At 51.0% G+C, this 27,642-nt stretch overlaps 1 protein-coding gene across 3 annotated transcripts in view; it reads left to right on the plus strand.

The window, feature by feature from the left end:
* The window catches only part of STX1A (syntaxin 1A), a 101,149-nt gene that overhangs the window by 39,743 nt on the left and 33,764 nt on the right, over positions 1-27,642 (plus strand). For all 3 annotated transcript variants that reach the window (XM_064468001.1, XM_064468003.1, XM_064468002.1), the window contains exon 4: positions 23,824-23,898. In XM_064468001.1, coding sequence (XP_064324071.1) covers positions 23,824-23,898 — 75 coding nt within the window. The remainder of the gene's footprint in view (positions 1-23,823; positions 23,899-27,642) is intronic.

The raw sequence follows: 27,642 nt of genomic DNA on the forward strand, positions 1-27,642 counted from the left end.
GGAGGATGGAGGATCTTGGTGCAGTGTTACTGGGGGACTTTTCACGTCATTTCTACCATCCAGGAAATCTCCTGAGTTATAGCCTCACATTAAGCAAAAAAGAAAACTCCTCTGACAAAAGAAACTGCGAGTACCAATGGAGACAAATAGAAGAGGGGAACCTGTGCATTGCTGGCAGATGCTGATGCAGATACTTCACATGGGAAGCGAAGTGGTGATGAGCTACGGTCGCAGCAGGAGCACCCTAAACCTGAGACCTTTGGGGTTTGGGAAGCCTTTGGTTTGCATTTGGTTGGGGAAGTGGGAAAAACTATTGCTGATTCAGGCAGGATGGCTGTGGAGGCTGCGGTCGGGCAGCGCTAAGTTTGAAGGCTCTCTGAGGAGATGATGGCTTGTACCTGGCCTTGGTGCTTCCTTCATGGTGGCATTTCTCCTCCTGTGGCCCTGGAGACCTGCCCACCTATCCTGCCTCAGTTTCTGTGGATTGCTGGAAAGAAATATTTTCTGAAGGCAGGCAGGATAAATCTTGAGCTTGCTTTTAATGCCAGCAGAGCCTGCTTAATAGGTTTAAGCAGTCTCCTAGCAAGGTTAATGAGTTTCCAGGCCCCACAGAGGTGGAGCAGAACTGTATTTTCCTAATTGAGTTATCAGATTATTAGCAAAAATGCAAATAAAAGAGCTGCTTTGGTTGCAAGTAAAAAAAAGGTGCTGTCTGGAGAAGCAGTCTGTTGTGAGCACCACGTGGCAGATAATGGAGAATCAGGCAAGGCCAAATAATTATCACAGAAAGAAGGTAAAATGCAGCTGGGATGTGGCCTCCTCTGGTCTCTGGCCTGGGCCTCTCCCATGAAAAATTTTTCTTCCTCGTCATATGAAGCTGTAGGTGTTAGAAGCATTTATTGAGTCGCTTAATGAGTGTACCCTACTGGTAGAAGAGCTCACAAAGAGTTAATGGGTGGTTAATTAGCTTTGGGTAAATAATCAACTGGTATAGAATTCAACAGGTCAGAACTTGGCTTCTGATCTGTAAATACTGATGTGCGCACAGCTGAAGACCATCTTGTGCAGGTATTATTTATCACCAGCCTCCGGCCCTCTGCGAAGCACTTCATTGTGCACTTTTAATATGAAGAGTGAGCCATCATTCGTTGCTCAGATAACTGCCAGAGGTTGTCACAGCTGGTAGTGCCACTTAGGTAGTAGCATTTTGACCTGTAAATCTAAAATAACTCTACATGGGAAGGGAAGTACAGCTTCTGTCCCATTTACAAGCGTGCCACTGAGTAACAGAGGAGATGAAGACCTCCCTGGTGTCCCCACGCTGGTGGCAGTGCCTGGAGGCAAGCTATGGAAATGGGAGCAAGATGTCTGTGGCGCTGATGGTTGTACAACTTGGTCATCAGCAAGAGGTGAAGTTGTGCAGCACAGAGATGAGATGTGAAATGGTGCTGAGACTTTGCACCTTGTGTTGGAAAGGGCTTCACCTGGAGCAAGCATCTCTGCTCTTGTGTTTTGAGCTCTCTTGTGCTCCTGTTAGTGTTGGCTGAGGGGGGTCGCCCAGTATCCTGGGTACCGAGTCCAGCCATGTTATGTGAATAAGAGTGAGAAGACTCTTATCCAGAACAAGGCGAAACCTTTTATCCAGGAAAAAGTGAAATCTCTTATCCTGGACAAAGTGAAAGCTGCAAGGAGGAGCACAGGACGAGTGAGAATTCCAGTTATCCATTAACTAGCATTGTTCCACTTTTTCTTTATAGTGACGGATCTCTGTACCACATTCACTCTCTGCCTTAGAGAAAAGCACTGGTGTTCTGTCCCTGAGGCAACACATGGGTGTTCCCTATTTTGGGCAGGTGCACATGTAGCCCAGTTGTCCTTAGAGCCTTTCTCTTTTCTCCGTGTGCCCCAGTCAGAGCTGGAAGCCATCAGGAGATGCAGTGACCTGATGATTTCCTGTAGCAGTTGCTGCCTGGACCTGGCTGTTGTACTGTCTCTCCTCCCCGCCACCCAGCAAGCTGGTGAGTGAGAGAGCTAGAAGGTTGTCCCAAGGTGGAATCCACACGGCAGAGTTCTGGGGGGTTGTTGACATGCTTGGCAAAATGTGCCACTGTCCCCATGTGGAGGATCTACCCCTGTGGGTACCCTACCCATTTACTGACCCCATCTGAGATGGGGTCACATCAGAGACGTTCATTTAAATGCCTGTGATGTTGTTTTAGACTGTTTTGATGGAAATTATCTCCAAAGCAGCTGTTGAGTCTGTGTATGTGTGTGCAAGGGCACTTGTGCCATTTCCTACAACCCAAAGGCTTCTTTGTGGGCGTTCTCATAGCTGTCACCTCCTTGGTCCCCATCTGAGCCTGCTGGAAGCCTCTCAGGTCTGGACAAAAGAGGTGGGTGCAAGTGTAGAAACTTCTTCCTCTGTCCCTCTAACCACAGCCATGAAGGGAACAGCTCCTGAGGAAAGCTGTGGTGGAAAATAATGAAATCCTGATGTGCCCATGTGCAGACTTGAGCCTGTGTCAGTTCTAGCCTTTTTCCAGTGCCGTAACGTGAAACCATCACTTGTTCCATGCCTGTGGCTTATGCTTTGAGTATCGCTTGGCTTTTTACTGCAATATGAAAAGGTTTAGCGTTGCATTAATATTTCAAAAATTGTAATAAACAGTTGGGCTGTTACAACTGGACAGGTTGTGTTGAAGGGTTTCAAGTTCACTGTTTTTATCTTCAGGTCTTAATTTCCACTTCAAACAATTATTGGTCTTTAATCTCTTAAATTAAGTGCCGCCTTAAAAGATGTAATCCTAAAAAGATAAAGAACACCTGGATTCAAGAAGGCACTGACCCCTTGAGGAGTCTCTGGAGCCCGGAGAGCAGTTGGGGTAGCTCAGTGTGCATTAGCATTTATCTAGAGCAAAGAAGCAAAGATAGGAAGACAGTGCAGTTTGTTTCTGTGGTTACTTCAATTAATCAGTGGATAGAAAACCACAAGTTTCTTCCTAGAAAGTTTCTGGGTCAGAAGCAGACCAGGGACATACTCGCTGGAAGATTTTTTTCCATGCTCCCTTTGCCTTTGGCTTGTTGGAACAACCTTGCTCTTCTTGGCTGCAGGGTGCCACTGGTCCCAGTTAGCCGGGTCTTCTCTCCAAAGCTTTTCCACTGAAGAAACAAGGCTGAGCTTACAAAGTTCTCTTAGTTGGCCAAAACTGCTGGTGAGAAACCGTAGCCCATGTGACCTCCACTGGTCCTTTCCTTTCTTGTTCTTTTTTACCATAGTGAGAAGGTTTTGAGAAGAGGTGAAAATGTCGAGACTTGAAAGGCAGCCTCTTTCTATAGGAGTAGCAGCAGAGAGAGCCAGACACTAAATCTGCTCTCCAAATGCAGGCAGTAAAGCCCTGTCATTGTGTGGTAGGGAATGTTTCCCTGTTGTACGTCAGCTTGGAAGGAGCACTGGAGTCTCTGTGTTGCTTCTTGTCACCTCACCTACTGTTTTTTGATGAAAGACAATTCAAACCTCATGCTGATTCCTGGGTTTTTGGGGCCAAGGCTCTCCTGAGCACAGGGTCATCTGTAAAAGCATCAGCCTGTGGTGATGGTAGAAGATGACACTATGTGTGCAGTGTCCTAAGCTGAGCAGTGCTCTTTGCAAAGCATTTGGAAATGATGCGTGTAGTAACATTTTCTCCATTGAGAGCTTAAAGGTTTTGAATCATGAAGAGAAAACATGCCTGTGCCTTTATAATGCCCTTTTTACCAAGCAGGTTGGGTATGTGAGAGAGAAGTTGGAATTTTTCTGTACAGGTGTAGGCTTTTAGAAGAATGCAGCCGAGTGACTCATGCATGTTCAGCCCAAGTCAGAAATTAGGACACTTTTATGCAAGGCATGTTAATGTCTCTTAAAAATGCAACAGCTATAAGAAGGGCCTTATTCTTGTCTTCCATCTGGGTTCTTGCAGAGATGGTGCTTAGAGTGGGTAATGGCACCATGTGCGGATTATATATCTCGTCATGACCAAAAGGAATCTGGAGCTCCCAATCTGGAAGATAATTCTGTGCATTGAGAGTACTGCAAGGGCTTTTAATAGCTTATGGTGCTACAGGAAAGGAGCCTGGTGGGAAAGTGATTTGAAGAACGTAAGCAGATCACCCACCTTATTTTCCTCTGAGTTTTAAGAAGATCCTGCATAGCAGTTTGACTTCTGCAGTAGAGCCATATCAACTGGAGCTGCTCTCAAGATTTAGCTGTGGAAGGGTATGTGATTTTTGCTCTTAATTGCCACCAAGCAGAAGGAGGAAACATAAGAGACAGGGGGTAATGGAGGCAGGTCCCTGCTTGGGGTGGCAGGCGAATCCCCTCCCGGCCTCCCTCACCTTCCCAGCTGCCCTTACAGAACAGATGTAGCACTCTGGAACTTGAAGGCCAGGCAAATGAGGATGTAGGCGAAGGTCCATCCAGGGGGTTGCCTCGGGAGGGTTGGTCAGCCCCACGCATCATGACCGCCCCTGTTAAGACGAAAAGGAGAGTAATTGTTGTAGGCAATTCCCTTCTGAGGGGGACAGAGGGTCCAGTGTGCTGACCAGACCCATCCCACTGGGAAGTCTGCTGCCTCCCTGGCGCTCAGGTCAGAGATGTTACAAGGAAAATCCCTGGTCTGGTACGGCCCTCTGATTACTACCCGCTCTTGGCTGTGCAGGTGGGCAGCGATGGCATTGTGGAGAGAAGCCCAAGTGCAATCAAAAGGGGCTTCAGGGCACTGGGGTGACTGGTCGAAGGATGGGAGCACAGGTAGTGTTTTCCTCAGTCCCGTCAGTGGCAGGGAAGAATAATACTGAAAGGCAGAGGAGAACTCATCTGGTTAACATGTGGCGCAGAGGCTGGTGCCATCAGTGGAATTTTGGTTTTTTTTGATCATGGGGAGGTTTACGTGGCACCAGGCCTGCTGGTGGCAGATGGAGTTCAGCTATCTCAAAGGGGGAAAAGGATTCTTGCACGTGAGTTGGCGGGGCTCATCAAGAGGGCTTTAAACTAGGTTTGAAGGGGTAAGGGGCAGGCCCACCAGAGAGAAGCCTAGAGGTGTCGTGCCAGGGTTGGGGGTGAAACCGATAGCCCAGCTCAAGTGCACCTACACCGATGCACACAACATGGGCAACAAACAGGAGGAGCTGGAAGCCATTGTGCAGCGGGATAGCTGTGACTTAGCTGCCTGCACAGAGACGTGGTGGGATGACTCTTACAACTGGAGTGCTGCAATAGACGGCTATAAGCTCTTCAGAAGGAATAGGCAAGGAAGGAGAGGTGGTGGGTGGCTCTATATGGTAGGGAGTGCTTTGATTGCATAGAGCTTAGCAATTTTGGTTATAAGGTCTAGTGCTTATGGGTAACGATGAGGGGGAAGGCCAGCAAGGCAGATATCCTGCTGGGAGTCTGTTGTAGACCACCCAACCAGGATGAAGAGGTAGATGAAGTGTTCTACAAGCAGCTGGAGGATGTATTACAATCATCAATTGCCCTTGTTCTAGTGGGGCACTTCAATTTACCAGATGTCTGCTGGAAATAAAACACAGCGGGGAGGAAACAGTCTAGGAGGTTCCTGGAGTGTGTGGAAGATAACTTCCTGATGCAGCTGTTAAGTGAGCCTACCAGGGAAGGTGCCTCGCTTGACCTGCTGTTCACAAAAGAGAAGGACTGGTGGGAGGTGTGGTGGAGGCCATCTTGGGCTTAGTGACCATGATATGATTGAGTTCTCAATCCTTGGTGAAGTAGGAAGGAGGGTCAGCAGAACCACTACCATGGCCTTCTGGAGGGCAAACTTCAGCCTGTTCAGGGCACTGGTTGGGAGAGTCCCTTGGGAGGAAGTCCTGAAGGGCAAAGGAGTCCAGGAAAGCTGGGCTTTCTTCAAGAAGGAAGTCTTGCAGGTGCAGGAGCAGGCTGTCCCCAAGTGCCACAAGATGAACCAGCAGGGAAGACAACCGGCCTGGCTGAACAGGGAGCTTCTGCTAGTGCTCAGGAAAAAAAGGAGAGTCTACCACTTTTGGAAGAAGGGGCGGGTAACACAAGAAGAGTACAGAGACCTCATTAGGTCTTGCAGAGAGAAAATCAGGCAAGCAAAAGCCCAGCTAGAACTCAACCTGGCCACTGCTGTAAGGGATAACAAAAAATGTTTTTACAAATATATTAACAATAAGAAGAGAATCTCCATCCTCTATTGAACGCGGAGGGGAACATTGCCGCTGAGGATGAGGAAAAGGCTGAGGTACTAAATGCCTTCTTTTCCTCAGTCTGACCAGTTATCTCCAGGGTATTCAGCCCCCTGAGCCTGAAGGCAGGGACAAGGAACGGAATAAACTCCCCATAATCCAGGAGGAAGCAGTTTATGACGTGCTGCTACACCTGGACACTCACAAGTCTCTGGGGCTGGATGGAATCCACCCGAGAGCACTGAGGGAGCTGGCAGAGGAGCTGGCCAAACCACTCTCCATCATTTATCAGCAGCCCTGGTTAACAGGGGAGGTCCCGGACAACTGCAGGCATGCTGATGTGACACCCATCTACAAGAAGGGCCAGAAGGAGGATCTGGGGAACTACAGGCCTGTCAGCCTGACCTTGGTACCGGGGAAGGTTATGGAGCGGTTTATCTCGAGTGAGCTGATAAGGCAAGTGCAGGACAACCAGGGGATCAGGCCCAGTCAGCATGGGTTCATGAAAGGCAGGTCCTGCCTGACCAACCCGGTCTCCTTCTATGACAGGGTGACCCACCTAGTGGATGAAGGAAAGGCTGTAGATGTTGTCTACATTGTCTTTAGTAAAGCCTTTGACACTGTCTCCCACAGCATCCTCCTAGAGAAGCTGGCAGCTCATGGCTTGGAGAGGTGTGCTCTTCGCTGGGCAAAAAACTGGCTGGACGGCCAAGCCCAGAGAGTTGTGGCGAATGGAGCTAAATTGAGTCGGCAGCTGCTCACGAGCAGGGTTCCCGAGGGCTCAGTGTTGGGGCCAGTCTTGTTTAATATCTTGTTTAATATCACTGATCGGGATGAGGGGATTGAATGCACCCTCAGTGAGTTTGCAGATGACACCAAGCTGGGCAGGAGTGTTGATCTGCTCAAGGGCAGGAAGGCTCTGCAGAGGGACCCGGACAGGCTGCATCGATGGGCCTGAGCCAATTGTATGAAGTTTAACATGGCCAAGTGCCGGGTCCTGCCCTTGGGTCACACCGACCCCAGGCAGCGCCCCAGGCCCGGGGCAGAGGGGCTGGGAAGTGCCCGGCGGAGAAGGCCCTGGGGGTGCTGGCTGACAGCCGGCTGGGCATGAGCCAGCAGTGCCCGGGTGGCCAAGGAGGCCACCAGCCCCCGGGCTTGTGTCAGCACTGGGGTGGCCAGCAGGAGCCGGGCAGGGATGGGGCCCCTGTACAATCAGGGTCAGGCATTGGAACAGGCTGCCCAGAGAGGTGGGGGAGTCATCGTTCCTGGAGGTGTTCAAAAAATGTGTAGACGTGGCACTTGAGGGCATGGTTTAGGAGACATGGTAGTGTTGGGCTGGTGGTTGGACTTGATGATCCTAGATGTCTTTTCCAACCTTAATGATTCTATGCTTCTAAGTAACAGAAGGAATGGAAATAAATCAATATTTTTGCCATTGAAATGATTTGTTATGTGAAAAATCCAGATTCTCATGGTGGAATCAGGCTTTTGTGAGCCCGCTGTGGTGTCTTCCTGTGGATGGTTGCTTCGGTGTCCCTGGCAATAGGTAGCGGTGGTGCTAAAGCACGAGCCTGCTTTACTCTAGCAAGAGGGCCGTGATGCTTCTCTGTCAGGGTTGGTATTCAGGCAGTAACCTCTTCCTATTTCCAAACTTTAAATTCAGTAGAGTCCAAATAAAGTTACATGAAGGCACTAACTTCTGAACTGTCCAATTTTGTCTACAACATGGCCTGGAGTTTTAGGCAGCAATTCTGGCTTGGTGGGTCCTGGGGCGTGGAAACCTCTCCTTTGTTATGTGTGCTTCGGAGTTATAATTAACATCACTGAATGAATGCAAATGCAAAATCTATTCCACTTTGCATACAAGCAAAAACATGCCCAGAAGGGGTGGAGTGCACCAGCTGGGTGCTGGCTGCCCATGCTGAGCTGTTGCCCCCAGGCTCAGTTCCTGGTAGTGAGATGTGCTTTCTGACCTGATCCTCCAAAGGTAAATGCTGTGCAGGCTCTTTGGCTTTCTGCTGAGCTGCTCCTGCTCCAGCACAGACTCAATCTGTGCCTGCCTGCGCTGGGACATGCAGGGTGCTCCTGCTTCTGGGGGCAGGAGGAAGGGGGTTGGCGGGGTGATTCCATGGACTCCTTCAGGACAGCCCTATGGGGATTGCCAAACCCCCAGCCTGGGGCAGACTGGAAGCGAATCTGCCCTCATCTCGAGCAGCCTGTGTGGCCAGGGATGCGATGCAGGTGGGCCATGGGACGAGTCTGCTAGCAGTGCTCATCTGTGCCGCAGGCTGCTGCCATGAGCATCCTCATGAGCCCCCATTGAGGGGCTTTGGCTCCCGCACCTCCCCTTGCTCCCCCTTCCTCTCACTGCCCATGCAGGAGCCCTGCCCTTGGCAGAGACCGTACAGCAGGTAGACAAAAACAGCTCCTGCAGAAGCTATTGAAATGTCAAGAGTGAGCAGGCGAAGCCTGGTCACGGTGTTGACAAACCACTGCTGTGTGTGCAGTCAGGGCGCATGCCCTCCACTGTCACCCCTGCTGGGGGCTTGTTAAAGCATCGTTAGACTGTAGCTTGGAGTAAGCACCAGGGAAAGCACTAGATAAAAGCTGCTGCAAAACTGACCACCCTTGCTGGCAGAGGAAGGGCCACTGCTGTGAGCCGTGTCCTCCCTGCCTGTGCCACCTAGCCTTACGCTTGTGTCTGTTTGGGAAGGCACTGGCGGAGGGGAAGGGTCCTGGCCCCTGTCTCTCCGTGCTGTTGGGGTGCAGGAGCATCCATCTAGGGGTCTGGGGCTTCATCTGCTCCTTGGCATCTTCTGCAGTGTAGGGGCAGAAGGTCCCACCTTGCCTTGGCAGAGAGAGATGCTGAAACAACTAGAAAGAGCTTTGGAATTAGCTATTAAAACTTGGCAGGCTCGTAATGTGTAATAATTAATGATAAGAGGAAATGGGCTTGTCCCAGATGAGATACTGGGTGTGCCAGAAGGGGAACTGCTCTCATTGCCAGTGTTTGTGTGTGTAATTGATACTGAAAGGCAGTACCAACCTTAACTGTTACTGCTCTGGATGCTGTTTTCTGAGTGAAACTGCTGGAACTTTTTGTCAAAAAACATAATAGAGGTTCATCCCTTCAGGGCACAGGGCACTGTGGGGTGCCCAGCACTGCTCCAGCTGTTGGATGTCATATCCTTGTTGAGTGTGATGCTGCTGTATATTCCTGGTTATTCCTTATTCCTGTGGTGTGCGGGCTGTCCAGGGAAGGAGATGAAGAGCATTGTGTGTTGCAGGACATGGCCAGATATGACATGCAGAGGAAAAGGCAGCCATTTGGTTTAGTCAGCCTTGGATGGGGGGTTTATCTGGGCTTTCTAACCAAATGGTGCAGGGTTGGGCAGGACTGTGGTGCTGCCTGGGTGCCTGTATGCCTTGAGCCATGGTGTTCATCCTGGTTCTCCCTTGACTGAACTTGGTAACTTGAATTTGAGAAAGGAGGTGGTCCAGAAGGTCAAGCTCTTGGTATAAGGGCATGGTGAAGACTAACCAGCTCTTTGGTTTTCAACATTTCCTCCTTGTAAGGCGACAGCAGATTGTAATGAAGACAGCCTTCTCTTGGGCTCTAGAATCTCCTTCTGTAAGGCATTTTCCTTTGTTCATGAACGATTTCTACTATTAATGCCATCTCCTTGCTTTACTGGCTCTCCTCCCATCTGCTTCAGATAGCCTCCATATGAGGAAGTTCCACTTGCCTGTGTCCATCAAGGTGCAGGTTGTCCCAGGGTGCAGCATCAGTGGTGCTGCGTGGGGGCAGCTGATGTTCTGCAGCTGTGTCAACTGTGACACAGCTGCTTTTCACAAATTTTGTGAAACATACAGCACAACAGCTTCTCTTGTCTGGTCTGAAACATCACAGGGCACTGCAGCTCCTTATTTTCACAGAATCATGGATTGGTTGAAGTGGGAAGGGACCTCTGGAGGTCACCTGGTCCAACATCCCTGCTCAACCTGGGTCACCTAGAGCAGGTTGCCCAGGACGATGTCCAGATGGTATTTGAATAGCTCCAAGGATGGAGACTCCACAGTGTCTCTGGGTGACCTGTGATTGGTCACCCTCACAGTAAAAGACCCTTTCCTTACAGAACCACAGGCTCGTTGACGTTGGCGTGGACCTCTGCTCCACCTCTGGAGACTGTGGTAGGTCAAAAGCAGGAAAGACTGAAATTGTCTCATGCCAAAGGAGTTGGTCGGGTGATGTGTCATCCATGAAAGAGATGGGGCCCCGGTTGGTGGAGGCTCCTGACAACCCAAGTGCATATTTGATGCTTAGTTTGGTCCAGAGCATGTGAGCTTTGGATCAGAGAAGACTTCTTGAAAACACAGATCATCATTATCAAGTGGACCCTGTCCAGTGATGGCCACTGTCTGGTCTTCAGAAGAAGTTTGGAGACCATTATTAGTTACTGAGATGGAAACAAGAACCCTGAACATTGCACACAGGTGTCATATCTTCTGCAACACAGCATTTGAGCACAGTCCCTGTCCCAGCACCAGGCTGGCAGTCCTGTGGCCCAGCTGGGGCTGGTGTGGGAAATCCTGATCACCCCTTGACCCCAGAAGGAGGGGGCTAAACAGGGGATTAACTGTTCACAGACTGCAAGAAGCAGGCAAGCCAAGCATTAGTGGACACCAACTACTTCCAGAAACTGGATTAACGAGATCTTTTGCTGAGATTAGGTGGTGTTCAGACTGCTCTGTGTGTGGACAGCTTTTCCATGGGCCAGCACCCACAAGCAATGATGATCAGACAGCATCTCCAGACCTCCCTTGGGTGAAACCCTGTTTTCTAGCCTCTGTTGTGCTTGATTTTCTCCTGGTACATCCTTGTCTGGGAAATGTGGAAGCACTGTTGGGACACAGGGTCAATGTTGTGCTTGGAGGTGGGATCACAGCCCCCTTCTGTCTGCATTATACCCATCCTCAGCATGGTGCTGCATTGAGCTCGGGGAGGCAGTTGTATATCAGTCCTGCTCAGATTTGCCCTTTCCCAAGGGAAAAACACCTTCGATCCCCGCACGTATTGTCCTGCCATCAATTGCCGTATTCCTAGGTGGCTCTCATGTAACCTCCTCCCAGTGTACGAGAGAATGCAAGGTCCTGGAGTTGTATTGGCCGTTAGATTATTGCTTTCCATGGGAACCAGCTGAGATTTGTCATTTTTCAGTATCTCTGTAACTGATTTTTAGCCTGGTTTTGTCATTAATCAAGTGTGTCTTTAAATCAGATAGATGAAGCAAGCACAGCATTTCTGTGCCACCTCTGCAAGCCGTTGAGTAGATTTTCCTCCAGCCTGCAAGCTCTTAATGAAAATACTGAATTGAACTCGACCCAGGAGTGACCCCTGCATGGGACTCACTCATCATTTTTCCCCAGTCTGACACCAAATCTTTAATCATCTCTTCCTTGTGTCTGGATGGGTGTGATATACCTGTACACCCCTGCCTAGCCCCTGGTTGCTACATACTGGAGGAAAACCACAGATACACTCTCCTTGCTGCTTTTCCTTCCTTGCACATTTTGCTTTGATTAAAACCTTCACCTATCCTGAACATAATTTTGCCTCTGAGCTGTGTTAGATGTGTGCTTTCACATTTGCAGCAGCTGGAGGTTTCTCCTGTCTTTCCTGAGCATCACCTGTGTGTATTAAGGCTGTCATTCATTGAGAGTTAGAGTTGGGATTTACAATCTTGGGGGAAAACACTGCTGTCCCTGTGAGAGCCACTGCAGAACTGCATGCACGTCTCGATGTGAAGTGTGGACGATGGCCATGTGTTCTGTGGATGGAGCAGCCCCATGCCTGCAGCGTGAGTGTTGTGGGTTTGGATCAAAGGGCCAGAAATGTGGGGCAGGATAACCTGGAAGAAGGCAGTTGATGGGGAAAAGCCTCTCTCTGTTAGGGTTTGGTGAGGACAAACCAGGATGCACCATGACTCTAGTGTACAGGGTGGGGGACACAGCCATGTCTTGTGACCCAGGATGCCCAGAGACACACCGGTATGAGATTTCCCCAAGGATTCTCCCCAAGAAGTACAAAACCTGTTGTCTAAAAGGTAGAAATACTATCCTGTAGGGAGAGGGACATCCCTTCCTGGGCAAGCTGGGGAGGAGAAGGGCTCTCATGGCCGTGTCAGGATTGCTGAAGTCCTGGGAAGGGTGAGCCTTGGGCAGTGCTCTTGCATGAGAATCTTCTGCCAGATGTGTGGGGTTGCCCAGCTGCATGGCAGTGGGGAGATGCAGCAGGGGCTGTGGGTGCCTGCAGACAGCTTTGCTTGCACAGTAATTACATTTTAAAGAGACTTTTTAAGTATGCAAATGGTTAGACAGGTAGCAGTTGTTGGCCAGCCAGCTGCCATCAGCAGATGCTTGGGGCAAAGCATGAAGGCTGGCAGGGCAGAGCCTGCTGTAGTGCTAGGTAATTAGCTAGGAGTGAGCAGCACTGCGAATGGGGAAGGCAAATCCTGGTGAAGACACCTGGAGAGTGAAGTGGCAGGGGATGGTGAAATCCAGAGCGGAGAGGGAGCTGGCTGGGGAAGCTGTAATTAAGCAAGACAGACAGTGGGAGCAAGATGAGTCCAACATAGCTGGAGGGCTTGGGAGGAGGCTACAGAGATGTGGGCCCAGGAGGGAACGAGTGAGTTGGTGCTGAGAAGGAAGTGTGGGGGCCACCCTGAGACAGTACACATAAATATTTCCTATGCAAGAGCTGAGGAGGGCGAATGACTACTTGGCAGTTGGTCTGTGCAATCCCAGACCTGCATCCATCCTATTTACCCCTTCCTTTCTGTATGGCCCTAACACATCCTTGCATTGTTTTGCAGTAATTTTAAGGTGTCTGTTATTTTCTGTTCATTCAAGCTGTCTTGTTTCATCTTTCTTGTTAAAGACAAGTTGGTTTTCTTCCCTTGCTAATGCTATTCCCAGTTTCTCCATTTTTATCTCAAGCAGGCAGAGTTAACCTATCCTTCTCTGACGGGTATGGAGCAAAGACAGTGCTGGAAGTTTGGTGAAGCAGGGAGCAAGGAAGGTTTGCTGGTCTTGGTGGTCCCCTTGCTTTTGGGATTCCCTGTTCCCTCCTCCATCAGAGGCGAGATTTCCCCTCCAATTAATTAATGAGCGCTGTGGAAAAGGTGGCTGGTGACAGGCCGGTGACACTGGCGGCTGACACCACGCTGGGGAGCTGGGGAGCAGTGGGAGGTTGGAGTGAGTGTGCTGGGGAGCACGTCAGCACTGCCTGCCACGCATGCAGCTCCGGCTCTGCCTGTGGGCATCAGGAGTGGGGGGAGGCCGGGAAGAGCTCGCAAGCAGCAGCGCCTCGAGGGACGCAGGGGCCAGTCGATGGGTAGCTGTTGGGGAGAGCTGGGCGGTGGTGGAAGAGAGGACCAGTCAGAGGCTGTCAATGTGCTTGCCCTGTGTGGGAGGGAGCTCTCCAGCCAGTGGGAGGTGTGTTCCCACACTCCTGGGCTGGATCGGGGGGAAGTTCATGATGAGGAGCAATTTCTTTCTGATTTCCGTAAATTAACAAACAACAGAGCTCAGCAGTGAGGCAGCCTTGTGGTGAGGATCATGGAAGAGGGCTAAGCTGCAGCACATGTGTCTTACATGAAGGCACAGAGCTGGCTTGCTTTTATGTTTGGAGATGTGGGTGCAGAAGAAGATAAATGGACCAAATCTTACCTTGCCACTGCGGTCACCTTCTTGCACCAAACATAGCCCTGGGGGTCTGGGTGACCCTAGCTTCAGTGAATGAAGCCAGTTCCTGAGGTCGGGGAGGGTCTTCAGCAGGGGCTTGGCAGAGCAGGCAGCCATGGGGGCTCAGCAGCCCATGCTAGAACCATCCCTTCTGGTTGGCCTAGCAAAGAGATTTAGGTTGGACATAGGGAAGAAATGTTGTATCTTGAGGGTGGTGAGACACTGGCACAGGCTGCCCAGAGAAGCTGTGGATGCCCCATCCCTGGCAGTGTTCAAGGTCAGGTTGGACGGGGCTTTGAGCAACATGATCTAGTGGAGGATGTCCCTGCCCATGGCAGGGGGGTTGGGCTGGACCACCTTAGAAGGTCCCTTCCAACCCAAACCACTCTGTGAGCCCATGGTCCTATGATCGTGAAAAAGGAATTATTTTATTGCCCCAGACATCTCTGTTACAAGACGAATTAATAAACCAGAGAATTGCAATTGTTGGTTTGTGATCCCAAATTCAGCCTAGTTTGTGTTAATCAGACCTAGAAGAAAGACTTGTATCACTGGAGTGTGAAATATCCTTGCCACAGCCTGGGGGGAGGGACTCCATGTGCAGCAGCACTGCTTGTATTCAGGTCTTGGTGTGGGGCTGGCTGGGCATTAGCATAATGGCCTTGAGATTGGTAGAAGTGAGAAGCAAATCTTCCCGTCAAGCAAACGTGCCATATTCCTGCCAAAGAGCCTTGATCCCCTTTTGTCTCAGCAGAGAAAGGGGAACTGAGAACAAGATGAAAAATGAGAAGCTTTGGTGCAGATGATTGTGACTTACTCCTTTATATCATATGCACACAGAATGAATTTAAAGCACTATATTCTCACTGCATCTTTTTGTGTTTCTTACCACTTTTCTGTAACTGCTGCTTTTGGTATTTTACTTGCCATTGATTTACATTCAGCTCCATTTTTCCCACCCTCTCCCAGTGGCACTGAAACTGGAGCTGGGAGTTGCAGGGAGCCAGAAAACCCAGCAAGCAGTATCCCAAAGGATGGTCCTGATTTTTTGTGATGTGCTTAAAGAAACCTCTCAGCTGTTTTGGTGCATTAATAAAGGAAAATGGGAGAATAATGCAGAAAGGATAGAAATATATGGGAAATGCTTTTTTTGAGTGTTTTAGAAAATATGTGATATATCTTATGGTGATTTAATCCTTACATTCCAACAGTAATTCAGGTTGTTGCTAAACAGTCAGTACCAAAAATAGACACTGCTGAATCCAGTCTACCTGAAGGTTGATACCGGGACATTTTCCAAGAGCTGAGTAAGACGGCACCTCTGCCATTAGTGTTGATTTCCAATAAGTCTCTGCATACCTGATGGGCATCAGGAGCTCGGGAGGTAGCACAGCATTGATTTTTTTAAAGAAAGAGAGAGGGAATGAGCTGGGTAATTACTGACTGATTAACCCAACCTTGCTTCTGGGCAAAATAATGGAATATTTGAAGTGAAATTTGATCAAGAGAATTAAAGGAGGGTAAGATATTTTATGCGGTTCATTGTAAAGATAGATCTGAGCAGCTTGGCACCTCTGAGTGTCTGTGGAAGGGCTGGGCTAGGTTTGCTCCCTGTGAGCCCCAGCACTGCCATCCTGCTGTACCCTGCACCCATCTTGGAGCTCCCTGGGCGTTGTGTGTGGCGCCAAGTGAGATGGGAGCAGGAGGCAAAGGGACGGGGTGCTCACGCAGCACAGCTCGTTATGGCGTTTTGTGCCACCCTGGAGCAAATGGGGTGGGTGGAGAAGCTCAGAGAACCACAGGGAGGACAGGGTGCTGGGAAGAAGGCGGGAGTAGGCCATGGAAGGGGAAGGAGCAATTTGCTTGTCAGCAGCTAACTGCTCCTGGAGAGGTGGGTACTGGGTAACCTGAAACCTTGTAGGCAATGCTGTAAAACAGCCAGGGCCAGAGATCTCTGACAAACTCGGGCTTGCCGGATTGGCACGTTTGTAGTTGGTGGAACAGCCATCCAAAGCTGTATGTTCACAATCATTTTGCTGTCTTAATTGGATGTGGATGCCCCCCATGGAGGCAGCTCTGTTGTGGGCCAGGATGAGTCCCCAGGGACGCTGGCTGCCGGCACCTGCCCTTGCCCGCACAGCACCCACCAGATCGATCCTGTGAAAAGCTGCTGTGCTTTTGTCAGGCCCATTACCTGCTTTGAGCCACGTTATAGCAGGACCTCGTTGCTGTGCGAACAGAACTATGCTCTTCAGCTTGCATTGTAACTCAAGGTATGTAATTATTGCTTAAAAATTAGTTAAAAGATCTCCTAACTCCCCCTGCTTTGAGCTATTGATACTTGCTTTTCCTGCCAGCTCAGCAGCCTCCTGCTTTCCAAACAGCAGCTCTGATGGGGCTGTAAGCTGGAGCACTGGCACAGGACATGATGGGCTGGAGATGCTGGAGGCAAGCTGTGGGTCCCACTAGGTTTGCTGCTGAATACAAACCATTCCTTCCATGGTTTGATGGCAGGCAGCTCCATGAGCCTGCTGCAGGAAGGACGGGCAGCAGATCTTGGGAGCTGTGTTGTTACACAAGCTGGATTTGATCTCACATGAATGTCCAGATGGCGTTACAGCATTTGCATGGCCACCCTTCACCCCTAGCTCTTCATCACCATATGCAAACTGTTGCTTTATTGTGAGTAATTGGAAAAAAAATGAAATCCTGAGACTTTCTCCCAAAAAAGGGGAACTGGAATGAGGCGCTGCACTCTACCGTCTCTGTCTCCTCTACCTTTTGCACAGGTTCATCACCAATCCAAAATGCTTAGTTGCGAGCAAACTTTGATCCCATCATTTGTGCTGCTGGACTGTAAGCAACCAACAAGCATGGCTGCAGGAGAAGCAGTTAATGCATAACACGGCTCCCTCCATCCTGAGATTTGCCTCCCAGGGTGGGTTTCTGGCTCTGGAGCAGCAGGAGCAGTCAGAGGAGGACAGCCGTGGGATGAGAACATCCTAGGGAGTAGCTCAGCTGGTGGCTGGCTCAGCCACAGGCTGTGAAAGGTCTTTGCATGCTGGGCTCCTGGGTGCGAGGCTGCTGGTGGCCACTCTGTCGTTGCAAGCCCAGTTGTTGGTTCAAAATTCCTAGCATCCTTGTGCGGCCAGCAAACTCGGACAGATGTTTCCATGCTTCTTGGTGACTGCAGCTCAGCACCTTTGCCTGGCCGGACCATCAGCCTGCAAGGAGCACACTGGGTTTCCAAGATGTGTGAAACATGATCCATCAGTGCTAATATAAACAGGTACTTTATAAGTGCAGTTCCACTGATATTTCTGATAACCAGCTTTTAATTATCTAATACTATGTAGTAGAAATATCAGTTAAACATCTCACCTTCTTCCTTTTTTAGTGACTTAATGTCAAAAGCTACAGTTTTAATCTGTTGCGGATCACCTCCAAACACAGCCAGATGGTACAGAGAAGGCGTTTTGGGGAAGCCCTTTAGTCCCAGGGGATCCATAAGAGCTTTTCTGACCCTTCCACGCATCATCTCTGTTCTGTTCTTGTGTAAAAGCCTTGTGACATTTTGCACTGACACTGAATGCTGGCAGCATCTCTCCTTGCCATATGACAAGCAGGGTTTGTCTCTCCTCGTATGCTGGGAGTTAAAACTCCAGGGCTACTGTCCTCTTATGATGGGACCAGATGTCTCCCGTGCCCTCACTCCTGGCAAAGGCAGATGGATGGCACTGCCATGTCCTGTTACTGCAGCTCAGCAAGCAGCTGGAGCTCCTTACGTTGCTTCTGCCCAGAAGGGACAACCCTGGCTCTGCTCGGGGCCGTGGTTGTGCAGCTCTCTCCTGCCTACCCCTCTACGTTCTCCCCTGCCCTGTCATACCTGCTGCAAATGGTTGCATTGGTCAGCGTGGAAAAAAAACTCTAGAAAATTAGGAAGGGGTTGAGTCAATGTCTTGCAAACTGAGCGTCTAATCTTTTTCTTCTTGTTTTACTTAACTTGAATAAATAAGTTGCAATGTCAGACTCTGAGCTCCATTTCCAAGAAGGAACATGAGCGTTTGGGAGCTGAAGGACCACATAGAGGTCACTGATGTCCCGTATCTCTTTTGGCAAATGGGACTTCAGCTGGAAAGTCCTTCTCCACAGGGCCGCTCCCTCCCTCCCTCCCTCCCTCCCTCCCTCCCTCCCTCCCTCCCTCCCTCCCTCCCTCCCTCCCTCCCTCCCTCCCTCCCTCCCTCCCTCCCTCCCTCCCTCCCTCCCTCCCTCCCTCCCCTCCCCTCCCTTCTTCCCTCCCTCCCTCCCTCCCTCCCTCCTTCCCTCCCTCCCCTACCTCCCTCCCCTCCCCTCCCCCCCTCCCTCCCTTCCCTCCCTCGCTCAGTCTGTGCTGATACTGGGGAGTGCCCTGACCCAGGTGTAGGACCTCGCACTTGGCCTCGCTGGGTGGCAAGATGTGGAGTGGATTTGATGGACGTAAAATCCCGAGTGGCCCAGGGAGGTTGGACGGGGTCTGGCTGCTCACCACACCTCCCAGAGCAGGGCTGGGGCTGTGGAGGACACCGGTGCAGCTGGTAGATGGCAGGGTCCCCACCAACAGAGGTGGTTCTTCAGCCTTGTTGAGGTGTGGCAGAGCATGGTGTGGCAGCAGAGCTGCCTGTTTGCTTCAGGAACCAGGGAGCCCTTGCTTTGCTGGGCCGTGCTCGTTGGAGGAGGGGTAGTGCGGAGCCCCATCTCCCATTGAGCCATTGATTGCAACGATTTGGATATGGCCATCCAGCCAATTTCCTGTCCATCTATAGTCCGTCCTTCAAATCTATCTCTCTGCAAATAAGAGGTAAGAAAGCTGTGGGGGCTTGTATAAAAGACTTCACAGAAGTCGAGGTAGCTATTCCCCTGTCCACTGGTGCAGTCACTCCATCATAGAAGACCACCAGCCAGGCACAATTATCCCTTTGTGAAGCCATGTTGCTGTCTCTCACCTCCCTGTCATCCGTACATTTTGATATGTCTTCCAGGAGGATCTGCTCCATGATCTTCCTGGGCATGGAGGTGAGGCTGACTGATCAGTATGCCCCAGCCTGGGGCTGGATCAGCCTTTCTAGTCAATCTCCTCCTGCTGGTTTTTAAAACAGGTTTAATTTTTGTTATGAAACACTATGGAAAATGTTTCAACCAACCCCGTAGATCCCTAGGAAGGATTCCTTATGGTTTGCTCCCAGAGACTGTTAAGCTCGTGGAGCTGCCGGGTCTGTGCTTCCTTTTTACGTTTACCTTTAAAAAATACCATACATCTTGTAAATATAAGGGCCAGGATAAACAGGCACATCAATGGTAACTTGTGAGAGACAGAAGAAAAATTTTAAGGCAAGAAGGTTTATTTTTTAAAATTTCCTTGGTGGAACTGTGGTCAAGATCTTCTTCAATTTTTTATTGAAAGAGCTAACTATTTGCCAAAAAGATGCTTCGCCCGAGCTTTGTCAGGCAACTCAGTTATGAATTAGTTTGAAATTGTACTTTTCTTGATTTTGTTGGTTGGTTGCGGTCAGTAAAGAATCACAGGTTGCAAAGAGGTGAAGGTTTATTATTCTGAACAATAAGTGAGTGAGGAAGCTTTGGTGTCTGGGAAGTGTATCGCGTGTGCAAAGTCACCATCACGGCAATACTCAGGCGTGCTGTGGTGGGCGGGTGGGTCACCTGCAGTCACCTGTGAAGGGTGGAGGTCTGGTTCCTGCCTGCTGCTGCTCTCCTGCTCATGGCTGGGCAGTTTGGAGGCTTTTCCCCTCCTTCTTTATTGATAATGGTGAATGTCAATGCTGAGTATCGGGCTGCAGGCAGGAGCTGTCCCCCCCACTCTCAGGAGCATCCTATGTGGCACCTCTGGGTGCCAGTTCCGTGTGTTTGTCCCCTTCCCTGTTCCATGGGCGATGCTTTTGGGAACTCAGAGAGCTGCAGGGAAGGGGAGCTGGAAGGAATCGTTTTTTCCTCTTTCCCAACTAGCTGAGGCTGTGCTGGAGCTGAGTGGTGTTACCAGCCTGGGCTGGGCCTTCTGCAGGGCCAGTGCTGGGTTTGCTGTTGGCAGAGGGAGAAGAAAGAGCTCCCACTGCTGCCTGCACCTCTGCCTGCACCCCTGCCTCCCCTGTGCTGCCTTGGCTCCCCTCCAGGCCAGGTCACAGCAGGCCTGGGGGCTTCTAAGTGGCATAAGGCTTGACTTGGGACCAAAGACCTCCTCCCCCCTCCCAGTGGTGACTGGGGACACAGCCCCACAATGGGTGCTGGTGGCTGTGGGGGCATCCTTGCTTCCCTGCTATGCTCAGTGCCAGCAGGAGTGGAGCAGACATCCTGGGTTGGCTGTGGGATGCATGGAGGGTGCCCCTTCTCCAAAACATCATCTTTTGCTCCTTAGCGCTGCTCTACTTGCCGGGGTGACTCTGGCTGTAGTGGCGATGATGTTGTGGTACTTCAGCTTCTTGTTGCTGAATGTTACTCACCGTGAATGGTTAAATAGATTTGAGTGAGTCACTTAAACAGACGACATGGATGTGAAAATAATTGTCTGGGAAGCCTGTGCCTGCCGGGTTGCCAAGTAATCCTCACATGTCCTGTGACTCAAAGCCAGCCAGAAGGAGCGTTTTCTCCTTGCTGCTCAATTGGAAATATTTTGAGGGAAGGCAGCCTAGCTCCCCATTCCATGTCCCCTCCATCCGTATGCATGGTCCTGTCCCCTTCCTGAGCAGCAACACGGGGGAATGCTCACCCATGCTCACCACTTGCCCTGCACATCCTCAGTGACAGCACCACTGCAGCGCTTCCCTTGGCCTGAACTGACAGGGAGAAGGGAAAGTATGTAGCAGTGCGTTACGTGGATCAAAGGTGGGTATGGGTGGGAAGGGACCTTAGGGGTCCCTGGTCTAGAACCCTCCAGCAGGTCCATTAGATCAGGCTGCTCAGACCTTTACCCAGTCACATGCTGAATACCCTTAAGGATGGAGCTGCTCTGGGTCCAGTGTTTGACTACCTTCATGATGACAGGTTTTTTTCCTAATATCTAATTTGAATTTTGCTTGTCCCAGCTTGGTCCATCACTGCTTGTCCTGTCCCTGTGCACATCCAAGCTTCAGCAAGAAGCTGAAGGCCACCTCCAAGGACCAGCAAGAAGTCTGGCTCCAGCTCCTCTCCGCCCTCTTGCTGGGTAGTCGTAGGCAGCAGTAGAAACCCCCTCCACTTTCCCCTTTCCAGGTGAACAAGCCCAGCTCTCAGCCTGTCCCCATGTTCGTGGCAGCCTGTTGTCTCCTGGTACTCTGGGGTCACTGTCTGCTTCCCCGTCAGCTGGCCCTAGCCTGTCCAGGTGCAGGAATTTACTCAGCCCAGGCTGGTTTGTTTCTTTATTAAATACAAGGTCTTTCAAGAATGGGGAAAAATAAATAATTAGTCACTTAAATGAGAACTTGAACAGAAAATGTCCTCTTCCTTTCCCTGCATTTTTACTTATTCTCTAGAAAATAGGTAACTGTAGCATGTCCCCCAGGGAGACTGCTGTGTTGGCTTGCTCAGAAGTACCTGGAGCCTGGGATGAAGGTATTCGCAGACGTGTTTGTTTTCTCCTTTTCCCAATAGTGCCGAAGCTCTTAACTCTGAGTCAGAAATGTGTACAACTGTCGATAGGATGTGACCTTCCCCCAGCACATTCCCATCATCATGATTTTGTAATTATGTCTGTGACTGCCAGCTAGGAGCATCCAGCAGCCGAGCTACCACAGCCATTGAAATGACTCACTTAATGTGCCTAGAGTCTACTAAACAAAGTTTTATTTAATTAAGTCTTGATCTCATCAAAATCAAGAGGGAGCATTAGGGTGGCAGCATTTCCGAGAAATCATATTTGAATGGCAGGTGGTTTGTACTTTCTTTAGTATCTGGATCTTCAGATATTGCAACGTGCTGGTCTCACTGCTGAGTTTTGGGGTTGGCCGGTTGCATGGTGGGGGCAGGGTTGCGCCCCTCACAAGCCAGCTGGGATGCCACAAAACCATGGGCGAGCACAGGGCTTTTCATAGCATGCAGCCTTTTTGCACGTGCGCAGCATGAAGGGCTGCACAGTCAGAGCATGACTGGATACCTGTGTGCTGGGCATGGGTGTTGTGCCCCCCGCTCCAGCCCTGCTGCTGTGCTCATGGGGGTCCAGCAGTTTCTGAAGCACAGGGTGGCGAGGGGCACACGTGCACATCTTGGCTCCTTCGAGGACACTCTGGTTTATGGGAGAGGAACCTGGCTGAGATCATGCACTCACAGAGTAATTTGGGTTGGATGGGACCTTCTAAGGTGGTCCAGCCCAACCCCCCTGCCATGGGCAGGGACATCCTCCACTAGATCATGTTGCTCAAAGCCCCGTCCAACCTGGCCTTGAACACTGCCAGGGATGGGGCATCCACAGCTTCTCTGGGCAGCCTGTGCCAGTGTCTCACCACCCTCATGGTACAACATTTCTTCCCTGTGTCCAGCCTCACCCCACCCCTGTTCAGTTTAGAACCACTGTCTTGTGCTGGGGACCCCCGAGCTGGATGCAGAGCTCCGGGGGTGTCTGAGGAGGGCAGAGCAGAGGGGCAGCATCCCCTCCCTCGACCTGCTGGCCGTGCTGCTGGTGATGCAATTCTTGGAGACAGTTGGCTTTCTGGGTTGCAAGGGCACATTGCTGGCTGATGTCCCCTTTGTCACCCACAGTCTCCCTCAGTCCTCTGCAGGGCTGATCAAGGAGCTTCACTCCAATCCAGGTTTGCCGAGCATGGCTTGTGGCTTTGAGATCCTGCTGCAATGCAGAGAAAAATCCTGCAAGCCATGAGTTCCTGGAGGTGGTACAATGGCTGTGCTGGCAGTGGTGGTGAGCTCGGAGCTGATTTCTGGTGTTTGCGCGTGGGAGCAAGGGCAGATAGCCCTGTGCCAGAACCCACTGGTCAGGCAGTGCTGAGATCTTCCCCAGCTGATGTACTGCTCTTGAGAATGGCATATGCTGTAGTTTACTCCTCTCTTCAGCCAAACCAATAGTCCTGGCAGCTCTAGAGACTTGTAAAAGCTCTGCAGTCTTGGAGAGGCAGCCCTGGGGAGATGCTGAGACTCACCAATGGGCTCTTTGCTCAGCTGGGCTCTTCCCACAATGGGAGCTCCACACAGGTCATGCAGCCACATTGGGGTGCCAGTGGGGACAGGGAGGAAGGGACTTGCTTATGCTTGTTTTTATTTGCAACTCCTATGCCCCTGCCCATTGAAATACCAGAATTGCTTTACAGTCCCACACCCCTGCTGGGCTACTCACAGTCATTCCTGATATGTGGGCTGTGGGACTGGGGGCGCGTTTCTGGCCACTTCAGCCCCTACTTTTCTGCCAAAAGCAGCAAATTTAAGCTGGAGGGTGAACACACAGGCACTGGCTGTTAGTCAAGGGGTGGCAGGGGAAGACATGACCTTTCATAATGCCCTGGGAAGTGTTGGCCGGCATGGCAGGGGCTTCAAGAGATCAACCCTTGGTGAGCAGAAGGTTGTTGGTGTCCAGCAGTGGTTTTCTCTCCACTACAGGAATGAGCACTGTGGATTGTGTATCCCTTCCCTGTCACTTTCTGCAGAGCACTGGATATGGGGCAGGCTGTGGCTGTGCAGGCAAGGGGACCTGCAGAACAGCCCCCTGGCTCCCAGCTTGCTCAACCAGCAGCAGGGTTATTTCTATGCTCAGGACCGTGAGGAGAGTCCAACAGGGTGCGTTGGGTGGAAGTGCTCCCAGTGTGGAAGTGGGAATGCTTGCAGCTCTGGTCTCCACATGCTATGGGGCTGGGCAGCAGATTTTAGCAGTGTCTGCAACACATCCATGGTTGCTCTTTTCTTTCTCCCCAGAAACGAAGGAGGAGCTGGAAGAGCTAATGTCTGACATAAAGAAGACGGCGAACAAAGTGCGCTCCAAGCTAAAGAGTGAGTTTCCCTGTGATGCTGCTGTGGGGCTCTGCCCGCTGCGTGCAGCCCCAAGCAGTGGGTGCTGCGGCTGCCATCCTGGGCTGGGGATGCAGCAGGCAGGGAGCATTGCTGCCCTGGGTCCTGCTCCATGTCCCCACTGCTCAGCACATCCCGCTTGTCCCCCATGACCAGAAATGCTGTGGGGCCCTGGCTGTCATCTCACCCCTGTGCCAGAAGCAGCTGGTGTTTGACTCAGGTCAAGACAGTTTTGTGGTGGTTTGCTCCAGGTAGGAAGGGGCAGGTTACAGACACACAGCCTGGCCCCGTCTGTGCGTCCTCTGGCAAACTGAGCTGGCACTGGGAGGGGTCGCAGAGCTGGGGGAAGGGACAACCAAAAGTGGCATCTGCCATTGCTATGCAGGGATCACCTGGGGATGGTGATCTTCCTCCTGCCTAGTATACTCTAGCTGCTTTTATTTGCCCTTTGTGAATTTGTCCCCTTGTGCCCTGTTGCCAGGATGGAGGTGAGGGAATGGGGCTGCGAGCAAGTCCTGCTTCACCAGCACTGGCAGGCATTGGGGTCTCCTGGTGAGCCTCAGCTCTGAGCTAACCCACGGCGTGGCCAAAGGTTGTATTACCAGGGCTGAGTGCTTGAAGAGGTGCTGCTGCAGGACTTGCAAGCCTCTAAGAAGAGCTGGCTCTTCCCTGGTGAGCCAGGTTGGCACAGGCAGCCTAGGCAGGTGAAGCACCAAGGGGTCCCCTCTGGAGAGCCATGGTCCCACTTCCCTGTGCGGCTCTGGCCAGGCCAGGTGGTGCTGCTGGCTCGCTGGTGGTGTGCTGACATGGGTCGTGTTGCCCTGGGGCTTGTGCTTCTTGCTGCCTCCATCCTGCTCCCTCCGGGCTGGTCTTGCCTTTCCATCCTCAGTGCAGGCTACATTGCTGGTGGCTCTGCTGGGATGTAGCTGGCGTGGCTGGGACGGGCAGGAGGCACCGCTGCCCCCGGACATGGACTCTGTGGGGCAGGTGGTGGGGAAGAAAGGGGCCGTTGCGCTCAGGGAAGGTTATCCTCTCTCGTCAGCATGCCCCATTGTCTTGGCATGCCTCCGCCTTGGGCAGCGCAGGGACAGAGTGCAGCCAATATGACCATTAATTTCTGCCATCAGAAGAGTAAATCACTCTGACAAGCAGGGAGTGAGAACAACAGGACTGTCAGCCCACTGATGGCCAGGGTAATGCTGGAGCGCTCAGATGAGTCCAAAAGCCCAAGACTGGACCCCAGGGGATTCAGGGGGTCTTGAGGCAGGAGGCAGGTCACCCTGGTGCCGCTCTGATTTGCCTGCAGTGGTCTTGGACATCAGTGTGGGATTTGGTTGAGATTGTTGCAGTTGATTGTGCCATGTCTGAACCAACCAATGTTGATTGGCTGTGCCCAAAGGGTGGAAGAGGAGCTGGTCCTTCCCCTATGGGGTTGTCTGAAAAGCGGATTTGTTGCCAGGTGTGCAGTGAGTCAATAATCACATGCTCAGGAGAGACATCACTTATTTATTTCAGGGTTGCACAAGCCTGGGTGGTTGGTGGTTTTCCACAAATCAAGCACACTGAAGCTGGCCTCTGTTATATTTATACAATAAATTCATACATATTCTGCCTATCTAACACGTTCATCCTAACCTACATAGGTTGTGTAATGGCATTAAATCAACTCCTCTTGGCTCCATTTCAGATCCTTCTGCGCATGTCTTTCTCTCTTTGGGGGCCCTTGGTGGTCTTTACAGATGAAGTACCCTAACCCTTTTTATCCGTATATGGTTGCGTGTCACCTAAGGACAGTTCAAGGCTATTTTCTCTTGCCAGCTCTCCTTTATTTTCTTCCAAAAGGAACTTTTGTCCTTGATTAAATGGATAATGTGATGGCCAAGATATGGTGTCCCTAAGCTTAGGTTAAATATTAAAACATCAAATGCCACATAAACAATGCTTGATAAAAAAGGAGTCTAGATTCATGCTAATTAAACATAGTCGATGCCTCTTCTTTCCAAGGGGGGTTGTTCTTTTACAATAGCAGCAGTGTTCTCCCTAATCCCAGGGTTTCGTGGAGCCCCGCAGTCGCGGAGGCCTCAGATACATCTGGAGCCAATTGTTAGGTGTGTCATCGCTGGCATGGGCATGTTGCATGTATTTTCAGAAGGGGACTTGTAACTCTGTTGTCCCCTTGCTGCCCTCTGTCCTCCTGACACATGATGTCAGCTAGGCCCAGGAAGGAGAGCTACGGGTCAGCTTACCCATGTCATAGACCAGGGGATCCCTTCCCATGGACCAGAGCCCCCCTGACCATACTGGGATCCCTGGTGTCCAGGTGGGGACAGGGTTTAGCCTATGCAAAACAAAAATCCTTTTCCGTATGTGTTTTGTTCTGGTTTTTAAGGGGCTTTGGGAGCCTGAAGGATTGCAGAACAGGCTTTGACTCCTGTTTCCCTCCTCCAGAAAGACTCACTGGTATTGTATTTACCTGCAGCAACAGATGATTAGCCCTTGTGCTTTGACAGAGATCACCTTGTGGCCAGCATGATCAGTGAAAGAAAACAGTCAGGACTGATCAAAAACACCATCTGCTGACAACGAATTGACTTCTTTAGACAGACATTGCTCATGCAGTGGCTGATTCTAATTACCATCTTCCTGGGAAAATGTGGTTTTATTAATTATCATAAATGCACAATGTTTGCCAATACTGTTCCTTGGAAACCGGGAACGGTTTATGACAAGTGTGGAGGAAAACCAATTGCTGATGAAATCTGCTGGGCAGGGAGCAGCCAGTGCGTTCACAGGCAGGGTGGTGCACAGAAGGAGTGCTGTGGCCATCTGGTTGTGCGGGACGGGACCTTCAGATAAGTTCTAGATAGAGGCACTTGTTCTAGGAGACCATAGGCGGGAGTGCAGAATTTGTGCTGATGTTCTCCAGCACTTCCCTGGAGCATGCTGTGCTGTTGGACACCCTCTGCCAGTACCACAAAGGGTTCCCCAGGCCCACAGTCTTCCTTACTACACTGCTGCTCTCTGGAAGGAGGTACTGTGGGGCCACCGGTGCTAAACAGCACACAGCAGAAACACAGATGCCTACCATCGTGGTGGTGTCCTGCACTCTGCCCTGCTCTGCTGAATGGTGATGGGCAGCTCCAGGGAATGAGGAGCCCCTGCTGCAGGAGGAACCCATGCTGGGCTTGTGGGACCTGCTCCAGCAGGGAAGGTGCTAGGGACAGTCAGGCTCAGAGAGCTGTCGGACATCTGCAGTGGGAGTGGGGTCTTTAGCCAAACTCAGGGGATGCCACCAGCTCACATTTGGTGGTCTACATGGAGATATGTATCTCTGCTCACTGGGCTAGCCTGTTGATGGGAGCTTTCTTCCAGGGTTTTTAAGTTCCTGAATTTAAGTTTTGAATTAGCATGTCCCAGGCTGGCCTTGAGGAGCAAATTTGCACTGCCTTGTTCTGGGCCCTCTCCCTGTCCAAACCGTGGTGGGATGCTGAGCAGGGAAGCACTCCTCCATGCTGTGATTTATGGTCTTTGGGAAAGTGAGGAATTAATCTCACTTAGTTGCACTACTGGGCATAATTAAAAGAGAAAATCTCTGCTTTGCTGCAGAGGACTGATCGGAAAGATGAAGCGTGCTCTTGCCAGCCTTGTTGGTCCTCCCTGTGCAAGGCCGGGCAGCTGGCAGACCTACTGTTTTTAGGGTCCCTGGAGAAGGCTTGAGCTTTGGTA

Source organism: Phalacrocorax carbo, chromosome 17 (genome assembly GCF_963921805.1).
Source record: "Phalacrocorax carbo chromosome 17, bPhaCar2.1, whole genome shotgun sequence".
NCBI classification, from domain to species: domain Eukaryota; kingdom Metazoa; phylum Chordata; class Aves; order Suliformes; family Phalacrocoracidae; genus Phalacrocorax; species Phalacrocorax carbo.